The 22,916-nt window shown below is 48.1% G+C and overlaps 1 protein-coding gene and 1 long non-coding RNA gene across 2 annotated transcripts in view; one reads left to right on the top strand and one right to left on the bottom strand.

Moving 5' to 3' along the window:
- Positions 1–7,709: 7,709 nt before the first annotated feature.
- LOC142498518 (uncharacterized) overlaps positions 7,710–22,916 on the bottom strand; it is a 75,141-nt gene continuing 59,934 nt past the window's right edge. Inside the window, exon 3 of the long non-coding RNA XR_012802450.1 lies at positions 7,710–7,873. This is a non-coding gene — a long non-coding RNA (uncharacterized LOC142498518). The remainder of the gene's footprint in view (positions 7,874–22,916) is intronic.
- CASQ1 (calsequestrin 1) overlaps positions 18,045–22,916 on the top strand; it is a 60,378-nt gene continuing 55,506 nt past the window's right edge. The window contains exon 1 of the mRNA XM_075607752.1: positions 18,045–18,639. Within this exon, the coding sequence (XP_075463867.1) occupies positions 18,397–18,639 (243 nt within the window). The 5' untranslated portion in view covers positions 18,045–18,396. The remainder of the gene's footprint in view (positions 18,640–22,916) is intronic.

Raw genomic sequence — 22,916 nt, 5'->3', positions numbered from 1 at the left:
CATACAGCTGGGACAGAGATCCCATACAGCTGGGACAGAGATCCCATACAGCTGGGACAGGAATCCCATACAGCTGGGACAGGGATCCCATACAGCTGGGACAGGAATCCCATACAGCTGGGACAGGGATCCCATACAGCTGGGACAGGGATCCCATACAGCTGGGACAGGAATCCCATACAGCTGGGACAGGAATCCCATACAGCTGGGACAGGAATCCCATACAGCTGGGACAGGAATCCCATACAGCTGGGACAGGACAGGGATCCCATACAGCTGGGACAGGAATCCCATACAGCTGGGACAGGGATTCCATACAGCTGGGACAGGGATCTCATACAGCTGGGACAGGGATCCCATACAGCTGGGACAGGGATCCCATACAGCTGGGACAGGGATCTCACACAGCTGGGACGGGACAGGGATCCCATACAGCTGGGACAGGAATCCCATACAGCTGGGACAGGGATCCCATACAGCTGGGACAGGGATCTCACACAGCTGGGACGGGACAGGGATCCCATACAGCTGGGACAGGAATCCCATACAGCTGGGACAGGAATCCCATACAGCTGGGACAGGGATCCCATACAGCTGGGACAGGGATCCCATACAGCTGGGACAGGGATCCCATACAGCTGGGACAGGAATCCCATACAGCTGGGACAGGGATCCCATACAGCTGGGACAGGGATCCCATACAGCTGGGACAGGGATCCCATACAGCTGGGACAGAGATCCCATACAGCTGGGACAGGAATCCCATACAGCTGGGACAGGAATCCCATACAGCTGGGACAGGGATCCCATACAGCTGGGACAGGGATCCCATACAGCTGGGACAGGAATCCCATACAGCTGGGACAGGAATCCCATACAGCTGGGACAGGGATCCCATACAGCTGGGACAGGGATCCCATACAGCTGGGACAGGGATCCCATAGAGCTGGGACAGAGATCCCATAGAGCTGGGACAGGAATCCCATACAGCTGGGACAGGGAACCCATACAGCTGGGACAGAGATCCCATACAGCTGGGACAGGAATCCCATACAGCTGGGACAGGAATCCCATACAGCTGGGACAGAATCCCATACAGCTGGGACAGGGATCTCACACAGCTGGGACAGGAATCCTAAACAGCTGGGACAGAGATCTCATACAGCTGGGACAGGAATCCCATACAGCTGGGACAGGGATCCCATACAGCTGGGACAGAGATCCCATACAGCTGGGACAGGAATCCCATACAGCTGGGACAGGGATCCCATACAGCTGGGACAGGAATCCCATACAGCTGGGACAGGGATCCCATACAGCTGGGACAGGGATCCCATACAGCTGGGACAGGAATCCCATACAGCTGGGAAAGGAATCCCATACAGGTGGGACAGGAATCCCATACAGCTGGGACAGGACAGGGATCCCATACAGCTGGGACAGGAATCCCATACAGCTGGGACAGGGATCTCACACAGCTGGGACAGGGATCTCACACAGCTGGGACGGGACAGGGATCCCATACAGCTGGGACAGGAATCCCATACAGCTGGGACAGGAATCCCATACAGCTGGGACAGGGATCCCATACAGCTGGGACAGAGATCCCATACAGCTGGGACAGGAATCCCATACAGCTGGGACAGGGATCCCATACAGCTGGGACAGGAATCCCATACAGCTGGGACAGGGATCCCATACAGCTGGGACAGGGATCCCATACAGCTGGGACAGGAATCCCATACAGCTGGGACAGGGATCCCATACAGCTGGGACAGGGATCCCATACAGCTGGGACAGAGATCCCATACAGCTGGGACAGGAATCCCATACAGCTGGGACAGGAATCCCATACAGCTGGGACAGGGATCCCATACAGCTGGGACAGGGATCCCATACAGCTGGGACAGGAATCCCATACAGCTGGGACAGGAATCCCATACAGCTGGGACAGGGATCCCATACAGCTGGGACAGGGATCCCATACAGCTGGGACAGAGATCCCATAGAGCTGGGACAGGAATCCCATACAGCTGGGACAGGGAACCCATACAGCTGGGACAGAGATCCCATACAGCTGGGACAGGAATCCCATACAGCTGGGACAGGAATCCCATACAGCTGGGACAGAATCCCATACAGCTGGGACAGGGATCTCACACAGCTGGGACAGGAATCCTAAACAGCTGGGACAGAGATCTCATACAGCTGGGACAGGAATCCCATACAGCTGGGACAGGGATCCCATACAGCTGGGACGGGACAGAGATCCCATACAGCTGGGACGGGACAGAGATCCCATACAGCTGGGACGGGACAGGAATCCCATACAGCTGGGACGGGACAGAGATCCCATACAGCTGGGACAGGAATCCCATACAGCTGGGACAGGAATCCCATACAGCTGGGACAGGGATCCCATACAGCTGGGACAGGGATCTCACACAGCTGGGACAGGGATCTCACACAGCTGGGACAGGAATCCCATACAGCTGGGACAGGGATCCCATACAGCTGGGACAGGGATCCCATACAGCTGGGACAGGGATCCCATACAGCTGGGACAGGGATCCCACACAGCTGGGACAGGAATCCCATACAGCTGGGACAGGAATCCCATACAGCTGGGACAGGAATCCCATACAGCTGGGACAGGGATCCCATACAGCTGGGACAGGGATCCCATACAGCTGGGACAGGGATCCCATACAGCTGGGACAGGAATCCCATACAGCTGGGACAGGAATCCCATACAGCTGGGACAGGAATCCCATACAGCTGGGACAGGAATCCCATACAGCTGGGACAGAGATCCCATACAGCTGGGACAGGAATCCCATACAGCTGGGACAGGAATCCCATACAGCTGGGACAGGGATCTCATACAGCTGGGACAGGGATCCCATACAGCTGGGACAGGAATCCCATACAGCTGGGACAGGGATCCCATACAGCTGGGACAGGGATCTCATACAGCTGGGACAGGAATCCCATACAGCTGGGACAGAGATCCCATACAGCTGGGACAGGATTCCCATACAGCTGGGACAGGGATCCCATACAGCTGGGACAGGGATCCCATACAGCTGGGACAGGGATCCCATACAGCTGGGACAGGGATCCCATACAGCTGGGACAGGGATCCCATACAGCTGGGACAGGGATCCCATACAGCTGGGACAGGGATCTCACACAGCTGGGACAGGAATCCCATACAGCTGGGACAGGGATCCCACACAGCTGGGACAGGGATCCCATACAGCTGGATTAGTTTCTGCCGTTTATTTCCAATGAATGTGACTTTGCTTACAGGTTCGGTGTATTTTTCCCTGCAAACCATCACACATTAGTTATCACTTATTAATAACAACAAGCGGCCACGTTCTTATAACAGACATAGGAGAATGTGAGAAAGCAGGCCAGGCTAATAATAATACTTTTATCCTTTCCGAACCCCCTTAATAATTACAGGTTACCCATTCCTGCCAGTAGTGTATGTAGTTCGCCCAGGAAAGGCAGAACACAGCACTCCAGGGGACTCTGTATAATAATGTGAAGAAACGCGTTTTAAAAAAATGATGAATCTTTTAAATACATTTTTTTATTTTATTATACCAAGTCCCCCGGAGTGCTGTTATGTTGTAGCTTTCTTGGGTGAACTACATGCACTACTAACAGCTCCGGTGCAGGTGCGGGGCGCGCACCCGAGGCAAACACTCTTGAAGTCGCACATTCTTTTCCCCCACACCTTTTCGGCCATGCAGTTACAGTGATGGATATATGAAGTCTGAATGAATTTCGCGGGCATTAAGAGCCACTCTGGGGCCTATTTTTGCATCTCCGAAGTATGACAACCCGCTTCTAAAGATCCCTTTCTGATGGCACTTGCTATTCTGTAAGCACTTCTCGCGAGTCCAATTCTTGCCGGTTTTAGAAGCGGTTTCACGGTGCCCCTGACAATTCGATCGGTTTGTCCAAAAAGCCACCAACTAGCATTTTTTTTTTACAACAACTGGAATTCTCGTATCTCCGTTATCTAAACCGCTTATCAAAACGTGCATTTTTTTTAACGCCACCTGAAGGGCGGCGATATTGGTAGAGAGAGCAAAACCCGTAAGCCAGACTGGGGAGGGAGTTAGCACCTCTGGTCATTTCGCTTCCAAAGCCAGTACAATCCGGGAGGTTTGGCCGTTAAACCGATTTGGCACTTTTTATAGACGCGGTTTAGAGGAAGCGATTTGCAATAGAGAGTAGCGTTTTTCTCACATTACCTGCCGCTCGCTCTGTAGAAGCCGAACGGTTTGTCACTAACAACTTTGGTGCCACGAGAATAAGCCACTATGGGTCCTTTCCTAAGCAGGGGTCCCAGACGGTTTCAGCTTGTGTGGTGACCATCATTCGGACGCACACACAGGCTGAGAAATTCTGCATTCACTTTGCAGATACACACGTGTGCTGAATCGTTCTTAGTTTGAGGAAGGATATTAAAGCTGCAGACCAAACAATATCCTACGTGTGTGTGTTTTTTAAAATAAATACATTTGTTCTGCACTAATGGAAAATACTTGTCGCATTTCTTTTAAAAAACAACTCTGAATTACATTTTGAATGTATTATAATGTAACAAGCATTTTTTGTTTCTATAGCAACCATTTACAAAGTCACATCCCCTTCCTCTTCTGAAGTTTTGACAACCCCCTTTTTGAGCCCTGACCTCTCTCTAGCAGTGCACCAATTGTATCTAGTGACTGCCTGGTCACATGATCTTCCCCACAGAACTTTGCATCTTTGGTCCTCTTCTGCTGCACTGACGGCCATTTAGTGAACTCCCGAGCCGAATCTTCACCGATCGATCACAGGAGAACGGATCGATCAACAACTTAGCTAATTACTTATCATTGTGTGTATTGTATTGATACGCATATTAAAGGGAAAATAAATAAATGTAAAATGCGGCAGCTTGGACTGCTGCATTAACTTTATCAACTTTCCTAGACGAGTACTGGCCAAAATATAAAAAATTGTGGTCTTTTTATCCGATGGATTAAATGAAGTTGGAGTTATTTATCAGAGTTCTCACATCTGAAAATACTGGAACCGTACCAGATTCATCGAAGAAACAAATTGTATTGGAGGATTTTCATTTTTAGATGTTTTTTGGTTTTGGCAGCTGTGAGAATTTATAATAATAGGTTTCTTTCCCTTTTTAGTGCTGTCAGTGTACACATTGCTGTAGATAGAATTTTTGCAGGCAGGGGTTGGTGACCCATAGAACTTACAGTAGAGGCAACGTTTATTCGAGCATTTGCCGTAAACTAGCCGGGTTACATTCTGGGTATGTGCTGGGTATGTGCTGGGTATGTGCTGGGTATGTGCTGGGTATGTTCTGGGCTAGTTTGAGGCACGTTTAAGGCATTTCTGCATTGACTAACGACCCATAGGATTAACACAGCAGGGATCCCTGGCAGTTCAATTCAGTTTGAATGGGACTGCCAGGGACCCCCCGCTGTTAATCTGATAGGCCATTAATCAATGCAGAAATGCTGGGGCTAGTTTAAGGAAAGTTTAAGGCATGTATTCAGAATGTACCTGGGTGTTTCCTGGGTTTTTTGGGGAATTGCCACTGGTTTTTGTTCGAATAAGAGTTGTCTCTACTGTACATTCTATGTTTTTGGTGACTGAGGCACAGGGAGACAAAATGATTTACCCAAGGTCACAAGAAGCTTACACTTTGATTTGAACTAGACTCCCCCTGATTCAAACTCTGTGTAATTAGGGGTGCCAGGTGTCCAATATTGAACCGGACTGTCCTGTATTTGGACACTCTGTCCAGTAAAAAATGAGAGATAATACTGGACATGTATGTGTATACCGGTATTACCTCTCTGGGTATGTATGTGTATACCGGTATTACCTCTCTGGGCGTGTATGTGTATACCGGTATTACCTCTCTGGGCGTGTGTGTGTATACCGGTATTACCTCTCTGGGCGTGTATGTGTATACCGGTATTACCTCTCTGGGCGTGTATGTGTATACCGGTATTACCTCTCTGGGCGTGTATGTGTATACCGGTATTACCTCTCTGGGCGTGTATGTGTATACCGGTATTACCTCTCTGGGCGTGTATGTGTGTACCGGTATTACCTCTCTGGGCGTGTATGTGTATACCGGTATTACCTCTCTGGGCATGTATGTGTATACCGGTATTACCTCTCTGGGCGTGTATGTGTATACCGGTATTACCTCTCTGAACAGAGAGGAGAGAGAGAGAGACAAGGAGGGCTGCTGACTTGCAAAAATAAATACAAAAATAATCTTCTGCAACAGGGAGAGAGCTCGGGGTTTGGGTAGAAGGGGGATTGCATTACAGCTCGGAGACTTAAATCACCCTGCATTTAAATATAGCACAGCACAGGCTTTGGGTCTTTGAAAGCAGGCTGGCTCTCTGCAATGAAAGGAAAGCAATTAGCCATGCAACTGCTTTGCCAATAGTTTCAGGGGATTATTCTACATCTGTTTCATAATGTAAGATTTGCACCCCAGACACGGTGATAAGCAACCCGTAGAATATAAATATGATCATTCACTGGAGGCTATTTACCGAGGGAAAATAAATGCAGTTGCTTTCAATGGGATTCGTTTCTTTGGTGATTCTGTAATAGCCTTATCGGACCTGGAGAAAAGCAGATTCCTTGCAGGTTGTGATGCCATTGACTGGACCAACAGTACAGTTCTTCCTAGATGTAATTGTAGTGTAAAGGACTTGCAAAACCTCCCGCATACAGTACACCCGAAGAAGAGACCTACGAGGTTTTGAAAAGCTCTGTACACTATCATTTTATCTATACTAGAAATTCTAATGTTGGTCCTGGAAAGGGTAACCCAACTTACAAGGAATCTGGTTTGATAGTTCCGGGGCTGTTGCAGTTCAGTCCCAGATTTATAGCTGGGAGATTTGACTAAATAAACGTAATCCGGTGGAGATAACGGGGTTATGGACCAGAATGCACTGCTTCAAACCTAGGGTACCAAAAAAAGGCACCTTATTTATCATGGCACAAATCCCCATTGTATCCTATGATATCCTAATCTGGTGCAATACTTTCCTTTTAGTTTCAACCTCGTTTTGCAGCGGGATTTTTTTCTTTGATACAGTAAGTCGGTTGTTATTTTTGAGTGTGGGTTATTCTCCAGTTTTTTAACGATAAGACCTACCCCCTCCCCTCCAATAAATGACTATGGATGGAGGATGACGATGTTGTATCTCATTGGGTGTCCTCCACGTGTAAACGAAATCGCCAATACATGTTTAATGATTGTTAACCTTCATTGCAGTGAATCGTCGTTAACTATGAATCAATTAACAGCCATAATTAACAATTTGGCAACAATTTAACTGACAAGACCAGGAGTGGCTTACTCCAGTGCTCAAGGGCCACCAACAGGTCAGGTTTTAAGGATATCCCTGCTTCAGCACACTTGGCTCAGTCTTTGACTCAGGGGTGGGCTACCTCCAGTCCTCAAGGGTCACCAACAGGTCAGGTTTTAAGGATATTCCTGCTTCAGCACAAGTGATGGAGTCTTCAAAGAGTCTTCAACGGAGCCACTTACACTGAAGCAGGGATATCCAGAACACCCGACCTGTTGGTGGCCCTTGAGGACTCGAGTTGGCTACCCCCTGCTGTAGACAATGGGATTGATGAACTAATATTATCTTTGGGGAAAGAAATGTGTATCACAATTGTAGGGCTAAAAAGAAGTCCAAACCTTAGTCAAATGTGCGTGGTGTCAAGGGCCTTATGTGACCTCGTACATATGATGCGTAGTTTGTTGTCTGAAGTTACTTCTGACCCATTGTGTCGAGTTGCATGCCTGATTGATACAAAATATGTGAAAACAGAGTTGTGTATTTTTTTATTTTTGTTACTAGTATTTGCAAATATCAAATATTAATGGCATATATTTTATAGCCAACCTATGAAAATATTACATGTTGATCATACATATAATAAAACATCCGTACTGCATTTAATACCAGTGATACACAGCGCAGAAGTACAAGGGCCTTTATTTAACAGTAACTTTATGTTTGACAGAATTTTTAGGATTTCCACGACGTTCAAGTTGGCAGCCAATTTTTATGCAGTTTCATCTATTTTTGGGGTGCACAGTCCTCAAGCTCCCCCCACCATAGGACAGGGTTTCAGGATATCCCAGCGTCAGCACAGGGAGATCAATCAGTTGCTGCTTCAGCACAGGTGGCTCAATTAGTTCCTGCTTCAGCACAGGTGGCTCAATCAAAGGCTCAGTCTTCGACTGAGCCTCTGATTGAGCCACAAGTCTTCGACTGAGCCTCTTATTGAGCCACCTGTGCTGAAGCTGGGATATTCTAAAAACCTGACCTGTTGGGGGGGGAGGGTGGCTTGAGGACTGGAGTTGAGCGCCCCTGATTTAGTACATAGCCCCCAATGTGTCTTTTATTTGACTTGATATAGAGACATACAGAGATGAGGGTTTAATAACTTTATCAAACAAAACACAGTACCCCAGTAAGCTCATTTTAGGAACCCCTGAGCGCACCAAAAATATATATGTACTAAAGTGTCAGAAAGGAGAGCTACTGAGCGTGGCAAATGTATACAACAAACGACAGAGAAGCCCAATGCTACATCCAACATGACAGAAATAGTGAAGGTGGTGGATTGGTCAGCGCACGGGGTTTTGCTCATAGATTGAGAGAAGATATAATGCACAGAATCAATGCGTTAAACAGACATGCATAATCAATCTACTATATATTTCTGAAAGTGTTCTATGTGTCCGGGTCTGTATGTGTCTCCCTGTGCCCCTCCCCGTGTCCCTAGCGGCAATCTCATTGGACCTTGGGCCAGGCCAATGCGATTGCTCCCTTGGGCCGCCCGCCCCCCACACCTCTCATTGGCCTGAGGCGGAGTGAATGGCACACACACACATACACATCCATCACTATACACACACACACACACACACATCCATCACTATACACACACACACACACACACACACACACACACACACACACACACACACACACACACACACACACACACACACACACACACACACACACACACACACACACACATCACTATACACACACACACATCACTATACACACATCACTATACACACACACACACACACATCACTATACACACACACACACACACACACACATCACTATACACACACACACACACACACACACACACACACACACACACACACACACACACACACACACACACACATCACTATACACACACACACACACACACATCACTATACACATCACTAAACACACACAACCCCCCCACACACACGGTGTTACATACATTAGCGGGGCTCACAGTGTTAGCAGCACATCTCCCGCTCTCTTCCCCACCGGTCACGGAGGCTCCGCCTCTCCCTGTTTCCCGCGCTTTCACCCCCTCCACGTGGGAGCTGCCAGACGGGTGAGGGAGCTGCCGGACGGGTGAGGGAGCGGCCTTCACCTCCCCTCACCCCCCTTCACCTTCCCTTACTCACTTCTCCTCCACCCCCCCCCCCCCCCCGGCGCCGCTACAGTCAGCGGGGGAGCGGAGTGAGCGAGCGCGCGCCAGGGACACAGCGGGGGAGCGGCCACAACACGCTGCCTCCCGCCTCAGATCCACGTTGGAGCTGCCGGACGGGTGAGTGAGCGGGCGGGTGAGGGAACGGACGGGTGAGTGAGCGGCCTTCACCTCCCCTCACCCACCCCTCACTCCAGTTCCCCTCCCTTCCACATCCCCTCCACCCCCCCCTTAACCTCCCCTCCACCCCCCCCCCCTTCACCTCCCCTCCACCCCCCCCCCTTCACCTCCCCTCCACCCCCCCCTTCACCTCCCCTCCACCCCCCCCCCCTTTCACCTCCCCTCCACCCCCCCTTCACCTCCCCTTCACCTCCCCTCCACCCCCCCTTCACTCCCCTTTCACCTCCCCTCCACCCCCCCTTTCACCTCCCCTCCACCCCCCCTTCACCTCCCCTCCACCCCCTCTTCACCTCCCCTCCACCTCCCCTCCACCCCCCCTTCACCTCCCCTCCACCCCCCCCTTCACCTCCCCTCCACCTCCCCTCCACCCCCCCCCTTCACCTCCCCTCCACCCCCCCCCCCTTCACCTCCCCTCCACCCCCCCCCCCCTTCACCTCCCCTCCACCCCCCCCCCCCTTCACCTCCCCTCCACCCCCCCCCCTTCACCTCCCCTCCACCCCCCCCTTCACCTCCCCTCCACCCCCCCTTCACCTCCCCTCCACCCCCGCTTCATCCCCGGTTCACCTCCCCTCCACCCCCGCTTCACCTCCCCTCCACCCCCACCTTCCCCCCCCCCTCCACCCCCACATTCACCGCCCCCTCCACCCCCACCTCTACCCACCTTCACTCCCCCCTTACAACCTCCCACCTCCCCACCACCTCCCCCCCCTTCCCACCTCCCCACCACCTCTCCCCACCTTCCCACCCCCTTCCCACCTTACCACCACCTCCCCCCCTTACCACCACCTCCCCCCCCTTACCACCCCCCCTTCACCTCCCCTTCATCTACCCTCACCCCGCCTTCACCTCCCCCAGCCCCCCACCTCCACCCTCCCCCCCAGCCCTCCACCTCCACCCTCCCCCCCAGCCCTCTGCCCCCCCCCTTCACCTCCCCTCCGCCCCGCCTTCACCTCCCCTCCGCCCCCCCTTCACCTCCCCTCCGCCCCCCCTTCACCTCCCCTCCGCCCCTCCTTCACCTCCCCTCACCATCCCCCCCCTCACCACCCATCCCCCCGCCCCCCTTCACCTCCCCTCACCACCCCCCACCACCCCTCCGACCTCACCTCCCCTCCTTCAATGCCTTCCGTCCGCCCTCCTGCCTCTGCCTTTCGGCCACCCGCACTTCTGCCTTTCACCCGCCCACCGCTCACACCCCTGCGCCACACAGCCGCCGCACGCACTCAACAGACACCCGCCGCCTCTCACCCACCCCACACACTCGACACACACCTGCCGCATCCTGCCCCTACGCAACAATATCACTGACCAGCTGTCACCCGCACTCGCCACACACCCGCCGCCTCACACCCAGCAGGACCCCGACCCACAGCCAGCACTCACTACCCATGCGCCACCCGTACTGAACACCCACCTGCCGCCTCACACACGCTCACACCCTAGCAGGACACACGCCTTACATTTTCACATCACTTATGTCACCAAAATATACATTGTACTGTGGTGTGTTTACAATAAACCATTTTTATACAACATCGTATTACATTTTCTTCCATCTTTCTTTTCAACATTATTATCCAACCTTTCCAACAAATAGTCACCTATTGTTCCACGATTTATAAATAATACTACCATTAACATCCCGGGCAACGCCGGGTCTCTCAGCTAGTGGATTAATAAATATGAAAGCAATTGGGTATTTAAAATGTGTGTAATAAAATGTGTGTAATAAAAGTAATACAAATTGTGGAGGTATTAACAAAAATGAAATTAAAATACACCCAGTGAAGTGTGTACTGGGACTGGAGGGTGGGGAAGGAATGGGGGTGGGGAACGAATAATGTGTAATCAAAGGCTACTGTGAACTTACACAGCCTAATGTATGGAAGGCTCACACTGCCTTAAGTGCAGTTCCTCCCTCAAAGAGTGCTGCCAGACTGCGGCGAACAAATACACAGTAAAATACTTATATATTCTCGTGAAAAGGGGTCATATAGTTTAACCCTTTGGCTAAAGCATCATAAGCCTGCAAGCCACGTCAAGGCAGACCCAGTTTGCAGGTCCTACCACTACCATTTATCAAGAGAATATATAAGTATTTTACTGTGTATATTTGTCATATTGGATGTACCATTGGGCTTCTCTGTCGCTTGTATAATAACGTTATCACACCTCTGTATCTGCATGTATTATCAGTTTCCACTCATCTTGGCCCTCCTGCATCCAGTGCAGAAAAATCGGGTTTAAGTTGCTACCCACTCCCGAGAGACCCCCTTCGCTGACACAGACACCCCCAAATCCAGTCCCTTCCTTTCTACTTATCTATATTCTGTAGGGCCTCAGCAGGGAATGGGTTAACAGGCAGACGGCTGCATCCCTGCATATCTCCCAGCCATAAATAATTCACACAGCTATAAATATTCCCACCTCAACAATTAATACCCTTTATATAAATATTCCCAGTGAATAAGCCCAGCAGCGATCATTTACCCAAGAGGTTTAATAATATCTGCCACACGCGGCGGTGATTGGGAAAATTACATATTTTGCTGAAGAGAGATCAAAACACTATCTCGGGGAATTATTAAGGTTGGATTGGAGAGGGCTGATTGCAGCTGGAAGCACAAGCCAAATAGTTGTGGTGTAGGCCAGGCTACTGATCATCAGTGGCGCTCATAAGCGCCTCTTCACATCATCCTGGGAAACTGAGCTGCACACAGGGTCTCATACAGCTGCCATAGCTGTCAGCATTCGAGGACTCAAATCAGCGAGAATTAGGAGTTCCAAACATTGCCAGGAGTTTTATTAACACCTACACTGCCAGAGGGGCCTGCAATGTAACCAGAGAAGGGCTGGTACAATGGGGCATAGATGACGCATCTATCGGGATGTGTCACCTTCCTACATCTCTTGGTTCATGAAAACACCCGGCTGGCAGATCGAATGTGAGAGAATTCATCAACAAGGTTCTTACAATTGAAACATCCACAGGCATCAAAGGGTTTATCTATCAGCTTAACAGAATGACTCAATAAGAAATACATATATTATAATAGAAAATGTATCAAATGTGTTGCAGGTCCAGAGATTTATAAAGTAGCTCAACTGTAATGTCTTTAAAACCAGAGACAGAACATAAAACAGACAGAGCTCAGTGCACATCCAGTGAAACCTATACACGGTACAGTGCCTAAATATATATGTATAGATATCTATTATATAAAATGGTCTTTTAGTTTAACATTTTGGCCAAATTGTTAAACTAAAAGACCATTTTATTTAATAGATATCTATACATATATATTTAGGCACTGTACCGTGTATGAGTTTCACTGCATGTGCACTGAGCTCGGTCTGTGTTTTATGTTCTGTCTCTGGTTTTAAATATATATTGCCATGCTCAGTAGCACTCCTCTGTGACACTTATATGCTTATATATATGTTGTGGTTATTTTGGGGGTTCAATATGAGCTTGTAGGTGTCCTGTATGTTCAACTGTAATTTCAACAGAACCTCAGGTTGCTGATCAGAGAGGCAACGTTACTGTATCTGGGTCCAGTTTTATAATGATGGCTAAAGTATACGGCGTGTCCTTCGTAAATGTGTGGGTTTGTACATTAGAAGTAGGGTTCCATTTAATTGCATTGGACCAAACAAATTATTTTCAGGGATAAAGTTGGTCACTTTTAATCCAAGTGCCAAGGAGTCTCTGTGAAAATATGGAGTGTTAGCCACCCTGACCTGTCTTCAATCACTGGTTTTAGACCAATACAAGACATTTTTCTATGGAATAAGTGAGAATTGCAATGCCCTTGTTAGTTCAATATGCCATCTTCTCCTTGTGAGGGAAGATTGAATTATTCCTGAATGAGCTTCCTGGACAAGAAGAAAGTTTCACAACTTACCTGAGAGTGAGACCACTGCTATAAATGAGTGAGGCTGCCTTCCAATGGGTAAGATTTAAAAGGTCTTTCGACCAGTCGCTACCTCCTATCCATTCACTCCATCTCTGCTGGAGTAGCCCACATTGAGTGGGGTTTTGTGGCATCACATGCCTGGAAGCCCTAAATACATACTTACTTTATTCGTATGAACAGCACCAACACAGAGGTGTCAATCTCTACGGACCCAATAATTTGGGGTTCTAGCACCTCCCAAAAATGGCATTTTGATTTAAAAGCACTGACTTCAACTAATAAGACTCAATTGAAGTGTATGAGAGCCCTGATGCTGGACATGAGTAAGACTGGCCCAAATCTGGAAGAATGGTAGAACATCAGTGGGGGGTTACAGGTCAGTTGGAACAGGTATTAGTGCTAGAGAGAGAGCGCAGCGAGATCCTTTTCTTAGAGTGTCTGAGTAAGAAAGATGGGTGGGAAATGAAGAACTGACTGCATCTTGGTCTGACGTTTTGCTAGTTCCTGAGACAGGCATTGGCTTGTGTACGACAGGCTCCTTTCCTATGCTGGAGAAGATTTGGGTCCCCTTCATGTAAAAGGAGCTGACCTCTCTTCTTTACTGCAGGGAAGCAACTTCACAGCCTAATACACAAAGAGCCCAAGTTTCATGTATACCAGGAGCGGCCAACTCCAGTCCTCAAGGGCCACCAACATATCAGGTTTTCAGGATATCCCTGCTTCAGCACAGGTGGCTCAATCAGTCCCATCTTTGGAACAGGTGGCTCAATCAGTCCCAGCTTCAGCACAAGTGGCTCAATCAGTGGCTCAGTGAAAGACCGAGCCACTGATTGAGCCACCTGTGCTGAAGCAGGGATATCCTCAAAACCAGACCTGTTGGTGGCCCTTGAGGACTGGAGTTGGCCACCCCTGCTGTAAAGGATCTCAGCAGATTCCCATTGGAACACGTTGCTGCCCACGGAATGACTTACACATTAAAATGCTGATGAATGACACCCCCCCCCCCCCTGCCTGTGTCGCATTACACCCTGGGCTGCACAGCGGAGATTAAATGGCTTTCTAATGAGATCGTACATTAAAGGGTTTGATTTACGGAGTGCCGCCAGGTACAGCATCTTCCCATCGGTATTACACAGGGACCCACCAAAGGTGGACATCATTGGCCTGCTGGATCTCTAGCAGGTTTGGAGTGTCTTGTAATCAGAGACGGCCCCAGCACAACCATTTATTTTAATGTTGTTTTTACGGCAGCTTGTGGTTTGGTGGTATTACCAGAGGGTAAGAATTACCACTACTTCCTGGTGTACCCACATTATTACTGTTTATTTGCAAAAGCGCCAACATGTTCCGCGGCGGGGTACAATGGGGGGCACAGAGTGATGTATACTAGATAAACACAATAACATACCAAACAAGCGCACACAGATAGATAAGGTATTGAGGGCCCTGATCCTGAGACCTCACGCTCTAGCGGGAGTAAGGGGCAACGTTGGAGAAAAAGGTTAAGTGGCTGCTCGTTGCGGAATGGAGTAAGCCTCAGGGTGGAGTATGGTCCAGCCACACTGTTGATCCCATTAAGGTTTGGGGGTGAGGATGTTGGGGGTGCTAGCGTGGACTTTGGTCCAGTCCACAGATGGTCCCAGCATTGACATTCTTTTTCCATAATAAAGGTCCATCTTGGAGAAAGACTGTCTCTTCGTTTTCATGGCGGAGACAAAACTCTCACCAACTGAGCCCAAAGGTGACTTTTTGAAAGTCCGTTCCGGCACTGAGAAACCCTTCGCCGCTCCGAGTTTAAGCTGAAATTCGGGCTGCTCCTCTCGCATTGTCAACGTAACCCAAGAACAAGGCTCTGGCCCCTTTCACTCACCCACACAGCACTTTCTCCGGGTCTCTCCTCCTCCCCCCCCCCCCCCATCGCTTCTCCACTCCTTCCATCATTCTCTAATTACCCACCATCCGCAGAAGTCCGGCTTAACTTACTCCAGACTCATCTCCTCGTATTTTTAGCTTCTCCTCTCCGTCTCCCTTCTTAATAAGGTGATTGCACAAAAAAAAAAAAAAATTGATATATTTCAGCAGGTTGGACGTAAAATTGCTGAGATGATCGAATAGGGAGCAAAGGCGACATGCTAGAGACAGGGGCCAAGTGGGTGGCCGTTTTATCTCTTTGCTGCCAGATGGAGTTGGAATGCACTGCAAGGCTTTCTGGAAGCCGACGGGTTAAAGATGAAAACCCTTCATTAAAACAATTCTAGAATAAAATGTATTAATAGTTTCTTGCTTTGAACTCCCCACTATACACACAGGGGACGGTATATCAAAGCCGAGTCTCTAAAGTTGGAGTTAAGAGAAGCATTTTGTCCATGGATTTATCCCCCATACACCTGCTTGTGGTTTGCCTTTATCTCTCTGTGCCTCAGGTCCCAAAATGAGCACTATATAAGAACTGCAAAGCAGCTCAATATGTAGCCCCCATTAAATTATAAAGCAGTTACTTCCTTGGAAGAAATAGCAGTGATTTTCCTGTCCCCCTAAATCCGACTCCCAAAAATGACTAGCAAATAAATGTGGAATAAATAATATATCCTCATTAATGGGACATGAAGAAGAAAAAACACACTAGATTTTTCCAATACAAGGGCAGGGGTCTGCTTACCAGATTTATCTTAGATAAAAATCCTATTGGTTTAAAGGGTTTTTGTCCCCCCAGAGTATCTTTAAGGCCTTCGGCCAGGGTGGTGTTGAGCGGGCGGGCGCGCTCATGCTGGCCGCTCTGAAACACATTGAGGCAATGTGTGTGGCTAGCATGAGCGCGCCCGTCCACCTGGCGCTTAGATGCTTGCAGAGCAAGCAAGTTTGATTTTGCCGCTCGCAAGCGCGTCACGTGTGCGGTTCACCCGAGGGCGAACCAGCTCCGTGACATTATGGCCACGCCCCAGACGAGCGCGCGCCTAGCCGGCCACGAATCACCCGGCCGAGCAGGGCGCTGCGCACGAGCGCCAGCGCGCACGCTCCCTACCTGGCCGCAGCCTAACAGTGCGTCCACTTTTATTTGCCGTTCAAAAAAAAAAATATCTTGATCATTCACGACTTCCTAGCAAGTTAATTAAAGTATAAGAGTAATACTAAGTTACATAAATAGAAAATGTGAGGATAAGGGGGAAAAGCCATTACAAATACATTAATAGCATTTAATTTTTGTTATAAAGGTCAGTATATAGGAATTTAATATAACAATAGTGTTTTCACTGGAATGGCATTGTCAGCCAACTGGTTTACAAATGTACAATTTGAAAACATCTAACATTTGACCGTTATATCAAAGAAAATGGGATTTATTCATTATTATTTTTTTGTAGGTAAAACTCTCCCCCAGCTTTCGGAGATTTAAAAACTCCCTGAAAACTCACTTTCTCAAGGAAGCCAATTTAGCACACCTCTAACACCTACCACCAACCCCCCTCTGACCCTATTGGGACCAGCTGGGTGACTGGGCCAAGCTTCACCCTAACATCCTCACCCCCAACCTTAATGGGATCAGCTGTATGGCTGGGCCAAGCTTCACCCTAACATCCTCACCCCCAACCTTAATGGGATCAGCTGTATGGCTGGGCCAAGCTTCACCCTAACATCCTCACCCCCAACCTTAATGGGATCAGCTGTATGGCTGGGCCAAGCTTCACCCTAACATCCTCACCCCCAACCTTAATGGGATCAGCTGTGCAGCTGGACCATCCATACCCCACCCTGAGGCACACTCCGTCCCACAATGAGCAGATGTTTTACCTTTAGTTCCAACATTGCCCCTCATCCCCTCTGGAGGGTAAGCTCTCGGGATCAGGGCCCTGAGTACCTTCTGCACCTGTTTGCACTTGGTTGTCCTCCTCTGGTATGTCATTCTGTTTATGTAATATAGATAACGCGGTACTGCGCTGCAGAATATGCTGGCGCTTTACAAATAAACAATAAGAATATATTACAGGTCCAGGTTTATAACCCCAGCAATGCCCCTGTGACAGTAAATGGGTTTCAAGTGGTGTCTTTGCTAGAAGTCCTACACAAATACAGCATCACTACAATGCATCACACACGTCACTTCCACCACCGTTGACCAACTCATACTTTTGTTGTGTGTGCAGGTTAATGTGGACCAGCCCACGAGAGCCACTAGTCTGTCTGCATCTGTAGACTTGAGCCTGCTTTTGCTGTGTCTGCTGATAGGATAAATGAGGACTCCTGTGTATATTAGGAGAGCGACCTCATATAGACATATATAGACAGGGAATCAGAGGGAGGGTGCCAGTGACGAATTTCCAGAGAGCCAAGCCCGTCAGGATAAGACGAACCTCCCACCTTGTTGACCTCCTCCTATCCAGCCCCCTCATCCTCTTTTATGGCCCTGGTGTCATATTTTCTCTTTGCTTTTCAGTCTCGGCACACTGGGACGTTGATCACCAGTACGCCCCAGACTCTCACTGCCATCCCAACAAGCTGACCCACCTGTCAGCCCAATCCCCAGTGAAAGAGGAGCTGCCCCCACCAAGAAAGCGAGGGACGTACTTCTCAACCCAACCGTGCTCCTCTCTCTAGCTATAGGGGTGGAGGAGGGATTTCATTTGTTCTCTCCCCCCCCCACCTTCCCATTGACTTTGCTTTAAATTGGACCTCGTAGGGGATTTGAACCCGTGAACTTGGAACGTGTGAGAGGATGAAGGGGCTGTGGCTGGTGCTGGCAGCTCTATGCCTCGCCTTGGTGAGCCTGGGCGCCTGGGCAGACGATGGGCTTGATTTCCCAGAGTACGACGGAGAGGACCGGGTCATCAATATCAACCTGAAGAACTACAAGGCAGCCCTGAAGAAGTACGAGGTGCTGGCCTTGCTGTACCATGACCCGATAGAGGATGACAAAGCTTCCCAGAGGCAGTTTGAGATGGAGGAACTGATCTTGGAGGTACAAGGAGAGACAGGATTATGTGCAAAGATTATATTATCGGCCTATTGCTATTATATTATTATAGGGGAGTAAGCACGCTATGGACTGAGAATGAGCAGAACTCGCATTATTATTACAAAGGGTATTGATACACTGTACTTCACCTGCTCTGTCAGCATTATTGTCATTAAGTGTGCAAGAAAAACAGCTGTGCAACGCTTATACTATCCCTATCCTTATTATTAGCACATTACACACACACAGTGAATATGCAGAACTTATATTACAGATATATATTAAGCTTAAGAAGCATGATTATTATAGGGGGCTCAAAACACATTATGCAGGGGTTGTGCAGACCTTTTATTATCACTCGTGTTATTATTAGTGCAAACACACGTTGTACAGTGTGCATGCAGAACATATTCAGTCACAATTATTCATAGTAAATACAGCAACTGTTATAATTAGTGGTGATAACACACATGGAACACAGACATTATTCTATCAATATAATGTAGTATTAGGAGGGCACAAATTAGGCACAGAGCGTGTAACACATACTTTGCAAGAAAGGATGTGTATAAGCTATTACTATAATAAACACACAGAGAGAAGAAGGGGCACTACTTACACACCAGAAAAATACATTTGTGCATTGGTTTTCATCTCCGAGATAAGTGACAGGGAGATGCAACTAAATGTAGGGAGAAACCAACGTTCCAGGGAAATTCCCCGAGGAACTGAACTACAAATTGTGCCACTTCCTTCTGTCTGCCCTTGTCTGGGTGGTCCCTGGCTTCATTTACCTTGTACCCCACCTAATGCTGTAGAACCATGTTTTCTGTGATCCCCACGTTTGGATATTAATATTGATACGAAGAATACAGATTATTCAGCTGCAAATAGTATTAGGGGATGATCTATGGGGGGTCCGATAGTGACCCCCAACAACAAAAGGGGTTGATTTAGAGACACTAAGCTGCAGTCATCCCCTAGTCTGCACTGCAGTCACAATCAATGCGCGCCCTGTATTGCATCCCAGAGCTGCTTACAGTTGAGATTATTTGACCATGCCAAACATGAAAAAAATAAATTATGACAAAGTATGTATTTGTGAAATGAACGGCCCTAGGGATGGTGAATTAATTCAGTGACAGTGAGTTGGATAGCAGGCTAATTTTTGTACCCAATCAGTGCCCTCCAGTTCTGAAAACCCCCATGCAAGACCATGCCTAGCGCCTGTTGAGCAATCTGATTATTGAGCGACCTGTTATATAAAGCTGGTCTGGTGTTTCGTGCCATGGAGTATTACACAGTTAACGCTCTCACTTAATTGAGCCCAGCCATATACCGTATCTCCATCCACTGCAAATATTAGAAAAAAAACCTCATATACGCACTTAATTTACATAATATTAGAATATTGCTTGGCTCTTCCCATAACACAGCTCGCCTGGGATCTGCCCCAGGATTGGTCTCTATACCTGAGATTCCCATGACCCTTTGCACATCGTTTGGCACCAATACATAGATTGCATAAGCATGGCTTCTACTGTACACAAACCATGACATTTGATTACGGCAAAACCCAGTGCTGGCGACAGGAGAATGTATGTATGTATGTATGTATGTATGTATGTATGTATGTATGTATGTATGTATGTATGTATGTATGTATGTATGTATGTATGTATGCCATACACATTTACGTTATGGTGGGTAAAAAGGGCGGAAAAAAAACCTCCACCGTTAGCATATAGCTAATATCGAATATCACTTGTGAGCACATTCACATGTCTTAGACAGGTCTGTACCCCTGCCTTTCACCATTATCACCTACCATACCGTGCTTCCACTGCAGCAAGGGATTCTGGGACATGACATGCAAATGAGCACACAATGTGTCACCTTTTGCCTGAGATATATATATATATAGTGCAGAATAAATGAGTTCTTCAGTATTAGGTGATACCTAAAAGGTATCACCTAATACTGAAGAACTCATTTATTCTGCACTATCGCAACTGGACTAACACGGCTATTTTCTTGTATATATATATATATATATATATATATATATACATACATACATAGCAGCTCATGTTTGCACAGATACATTTCATGCTTTTTTGTGTGTTTTATTTGTAGGGTATTTCTGTTGTGTGTTAACCCCTTTGGTGCCTGAAGGCTTTGTAGCCTTAGGCTTCCAAAGGGTTAAATATTATCCTGCCACAGGGTTGTGTAAAAAAACCTATTACTTATCCCTCTGGATTTCTAAGCAAAGTCGCTGCCATCTCATTTCCTGAGAATGCCACGTTTTAACGCAGCTACGTCGTCCTTTAGTGAATCTACCTCATTACACTCAAGGAGCAGCGATGTTTTACTGGTATCAGGAGGAAAAGATAATAATTACCCACAATCTTTGGATTTAAAAGCAGACTAAGCAGCTGCTAATTCATGTGCGCTCAACTCCCGTCCTCAAGCCCCCCCAACAGGTCAGGTTTTCAGGATATCCCAGCTTCAGCACAGGTGGCTCAAGCAGGGGCTCAGTAAAAAGACAGAGCCTCTGATTGAGCCACCTGTGCTGAAGCAGGGACTGATTGAGCCACCTGTGCTGAAGCTGGGATATCCTGAAAACCTGACCTGTTGGGGGGTCTTGAGGACTGGAGATGAGCACTGCTGAGCTAAGGGCCCTGATTGTTCTAGCCCTCTCAATCGCAATGCATTATAACCTTGTCTCTCATGTTTAAATCATTCAGGGTCCGGGTCACACTTCTCATTTACTTCTGACTACAGATTTTCAGGGTTATTTATTTGTATTTATTTATTTATAAAATGTGTTACCAGGAAGTAATACATTGAGAGTTACCTCTCGTTTTCACGTATGTCCTGGGTACAGAGTTATGACATAATACATAGTTACAAATACAGTTACATAGTGAACAGGGTATACATTATATACAAGACATTGCATGCACAGTAAGGCTAAGGCCCCGGTAACTCCGCTGCAACGCGCGCCCGCGAGATTGGCGGCGCGTGCAGCCGATTCCCCGGTCTGCAGCTCACTGCAGGAAGAGAGACGGGGGGGGCGTGGTGGGGGAGTGATGGGGGCGCGGCCATGACGTCACCCGGCAGGTTTGCCCTCATTGGCTGAACTGTCGGGGGGGCGTGGCTTATCGCTCCGTCGCGAGTCCTGCTCTCAATTCTATTGAGAGCAGGAGCAACTCTCGCCACAGCGCTGCGGCCCCCCCTCGCAGCGGGCCCGGCGCCATTGAGGGGAGGGCTCTCGTCCGTGCAGCGTCCGCCACAGCTGGCGCTGCAGTAGGCAGCGGGGGCAAGGCCTAAGAGATAATATATGTTATAGGCGTGTGTAACAGTTACAGACCAGATTAAAGCTGCAGTTCAGTTTTTTTTTTTTAATTCAATAGTTTCATGTGGGCAATCTCTAATTACCTAAAGAACTGTATAGCTGCCAGTCAATTCGTTCTCCATGTATTGATTGGCGAAATCTTTAGATATGGGATATGTTTTTCCTCTGCTTCAGTCACTCAGTGGAAGCTCATGAATATTCATGAGCACTCCTGCACTGACATGTGCTAGAGGGAGGGCAGGGCTGACAAAGGGGTGTGCCAGGGCTTGTGACAGGACATGAAGGGGCAGTGCCTTAGTAAATGGCTGTTAAAATAGAATACAAGAAAATTGGTCTTTCAAAGTTGTTTTTTTTAAAACAGAAAATGCTAAAAGTATTTTTTCTTACTACAGAACTGATTTATTAAAAAAAACACATGCAGGATATTGACTGAACTGCAGCTTTAAAATGTGAGACAGCTTTAGTTTTGAAAGAACTTAGACTGGTGTTGGCTGTGAGAGTCCCAGGTAGACTGTTCCAGTTTTGGGGTGCACGGTAAGAGGAGGAGGAGCGGCCGGATACTTTGCTGAACCTTGGGACCATGAACAGTCTTTTGAAGTCAGATCTCAGGGGATAAGTGCTGCGTGTGGTAGGGGTGAGGAGCTTGTTCAGATAGATGGGTAGCTTGCCCAGAAAGTATTTGAAGGCAAGACAGGAGAGATGAACTTTGCGCCTAGACTCAAGTGATGACCAATCTAGTTCTTTGAGCATTTTACAGTGATGTGTGTTGTACTGCACCGACACACTTTATTCGAGCAAATACCCGGTATGTACCTGGCAGATACCTGGAATGCGCCGCTCCTCACCTCTGACAAGCCCCGTTTCATTTGCCTTCCCAGCCTGGGTTCATGCCTGGCTGATGTTAAATGATAATGATTAGGAT

Source organism: Ascaphus truei, chromosome 7, assembly GCF_040206685.1.
Source record: "Ascaphus truei isolate aAscTru1 chromosome 7, aAscTru1.hap1, whole genome shotgun sequence".
Classification (NCBI taxonomy): Eukaryota; Metazoa; Chordata; class Amphibia; order Anura; family Ascaphidae; genus Ascaphus; species Ascaphus truei.
The sequence above is the reverse complement of the archived record's forward strand: the minus strand, read 5'-3'. Positions and strand labels throughout refer to the sequence as shown.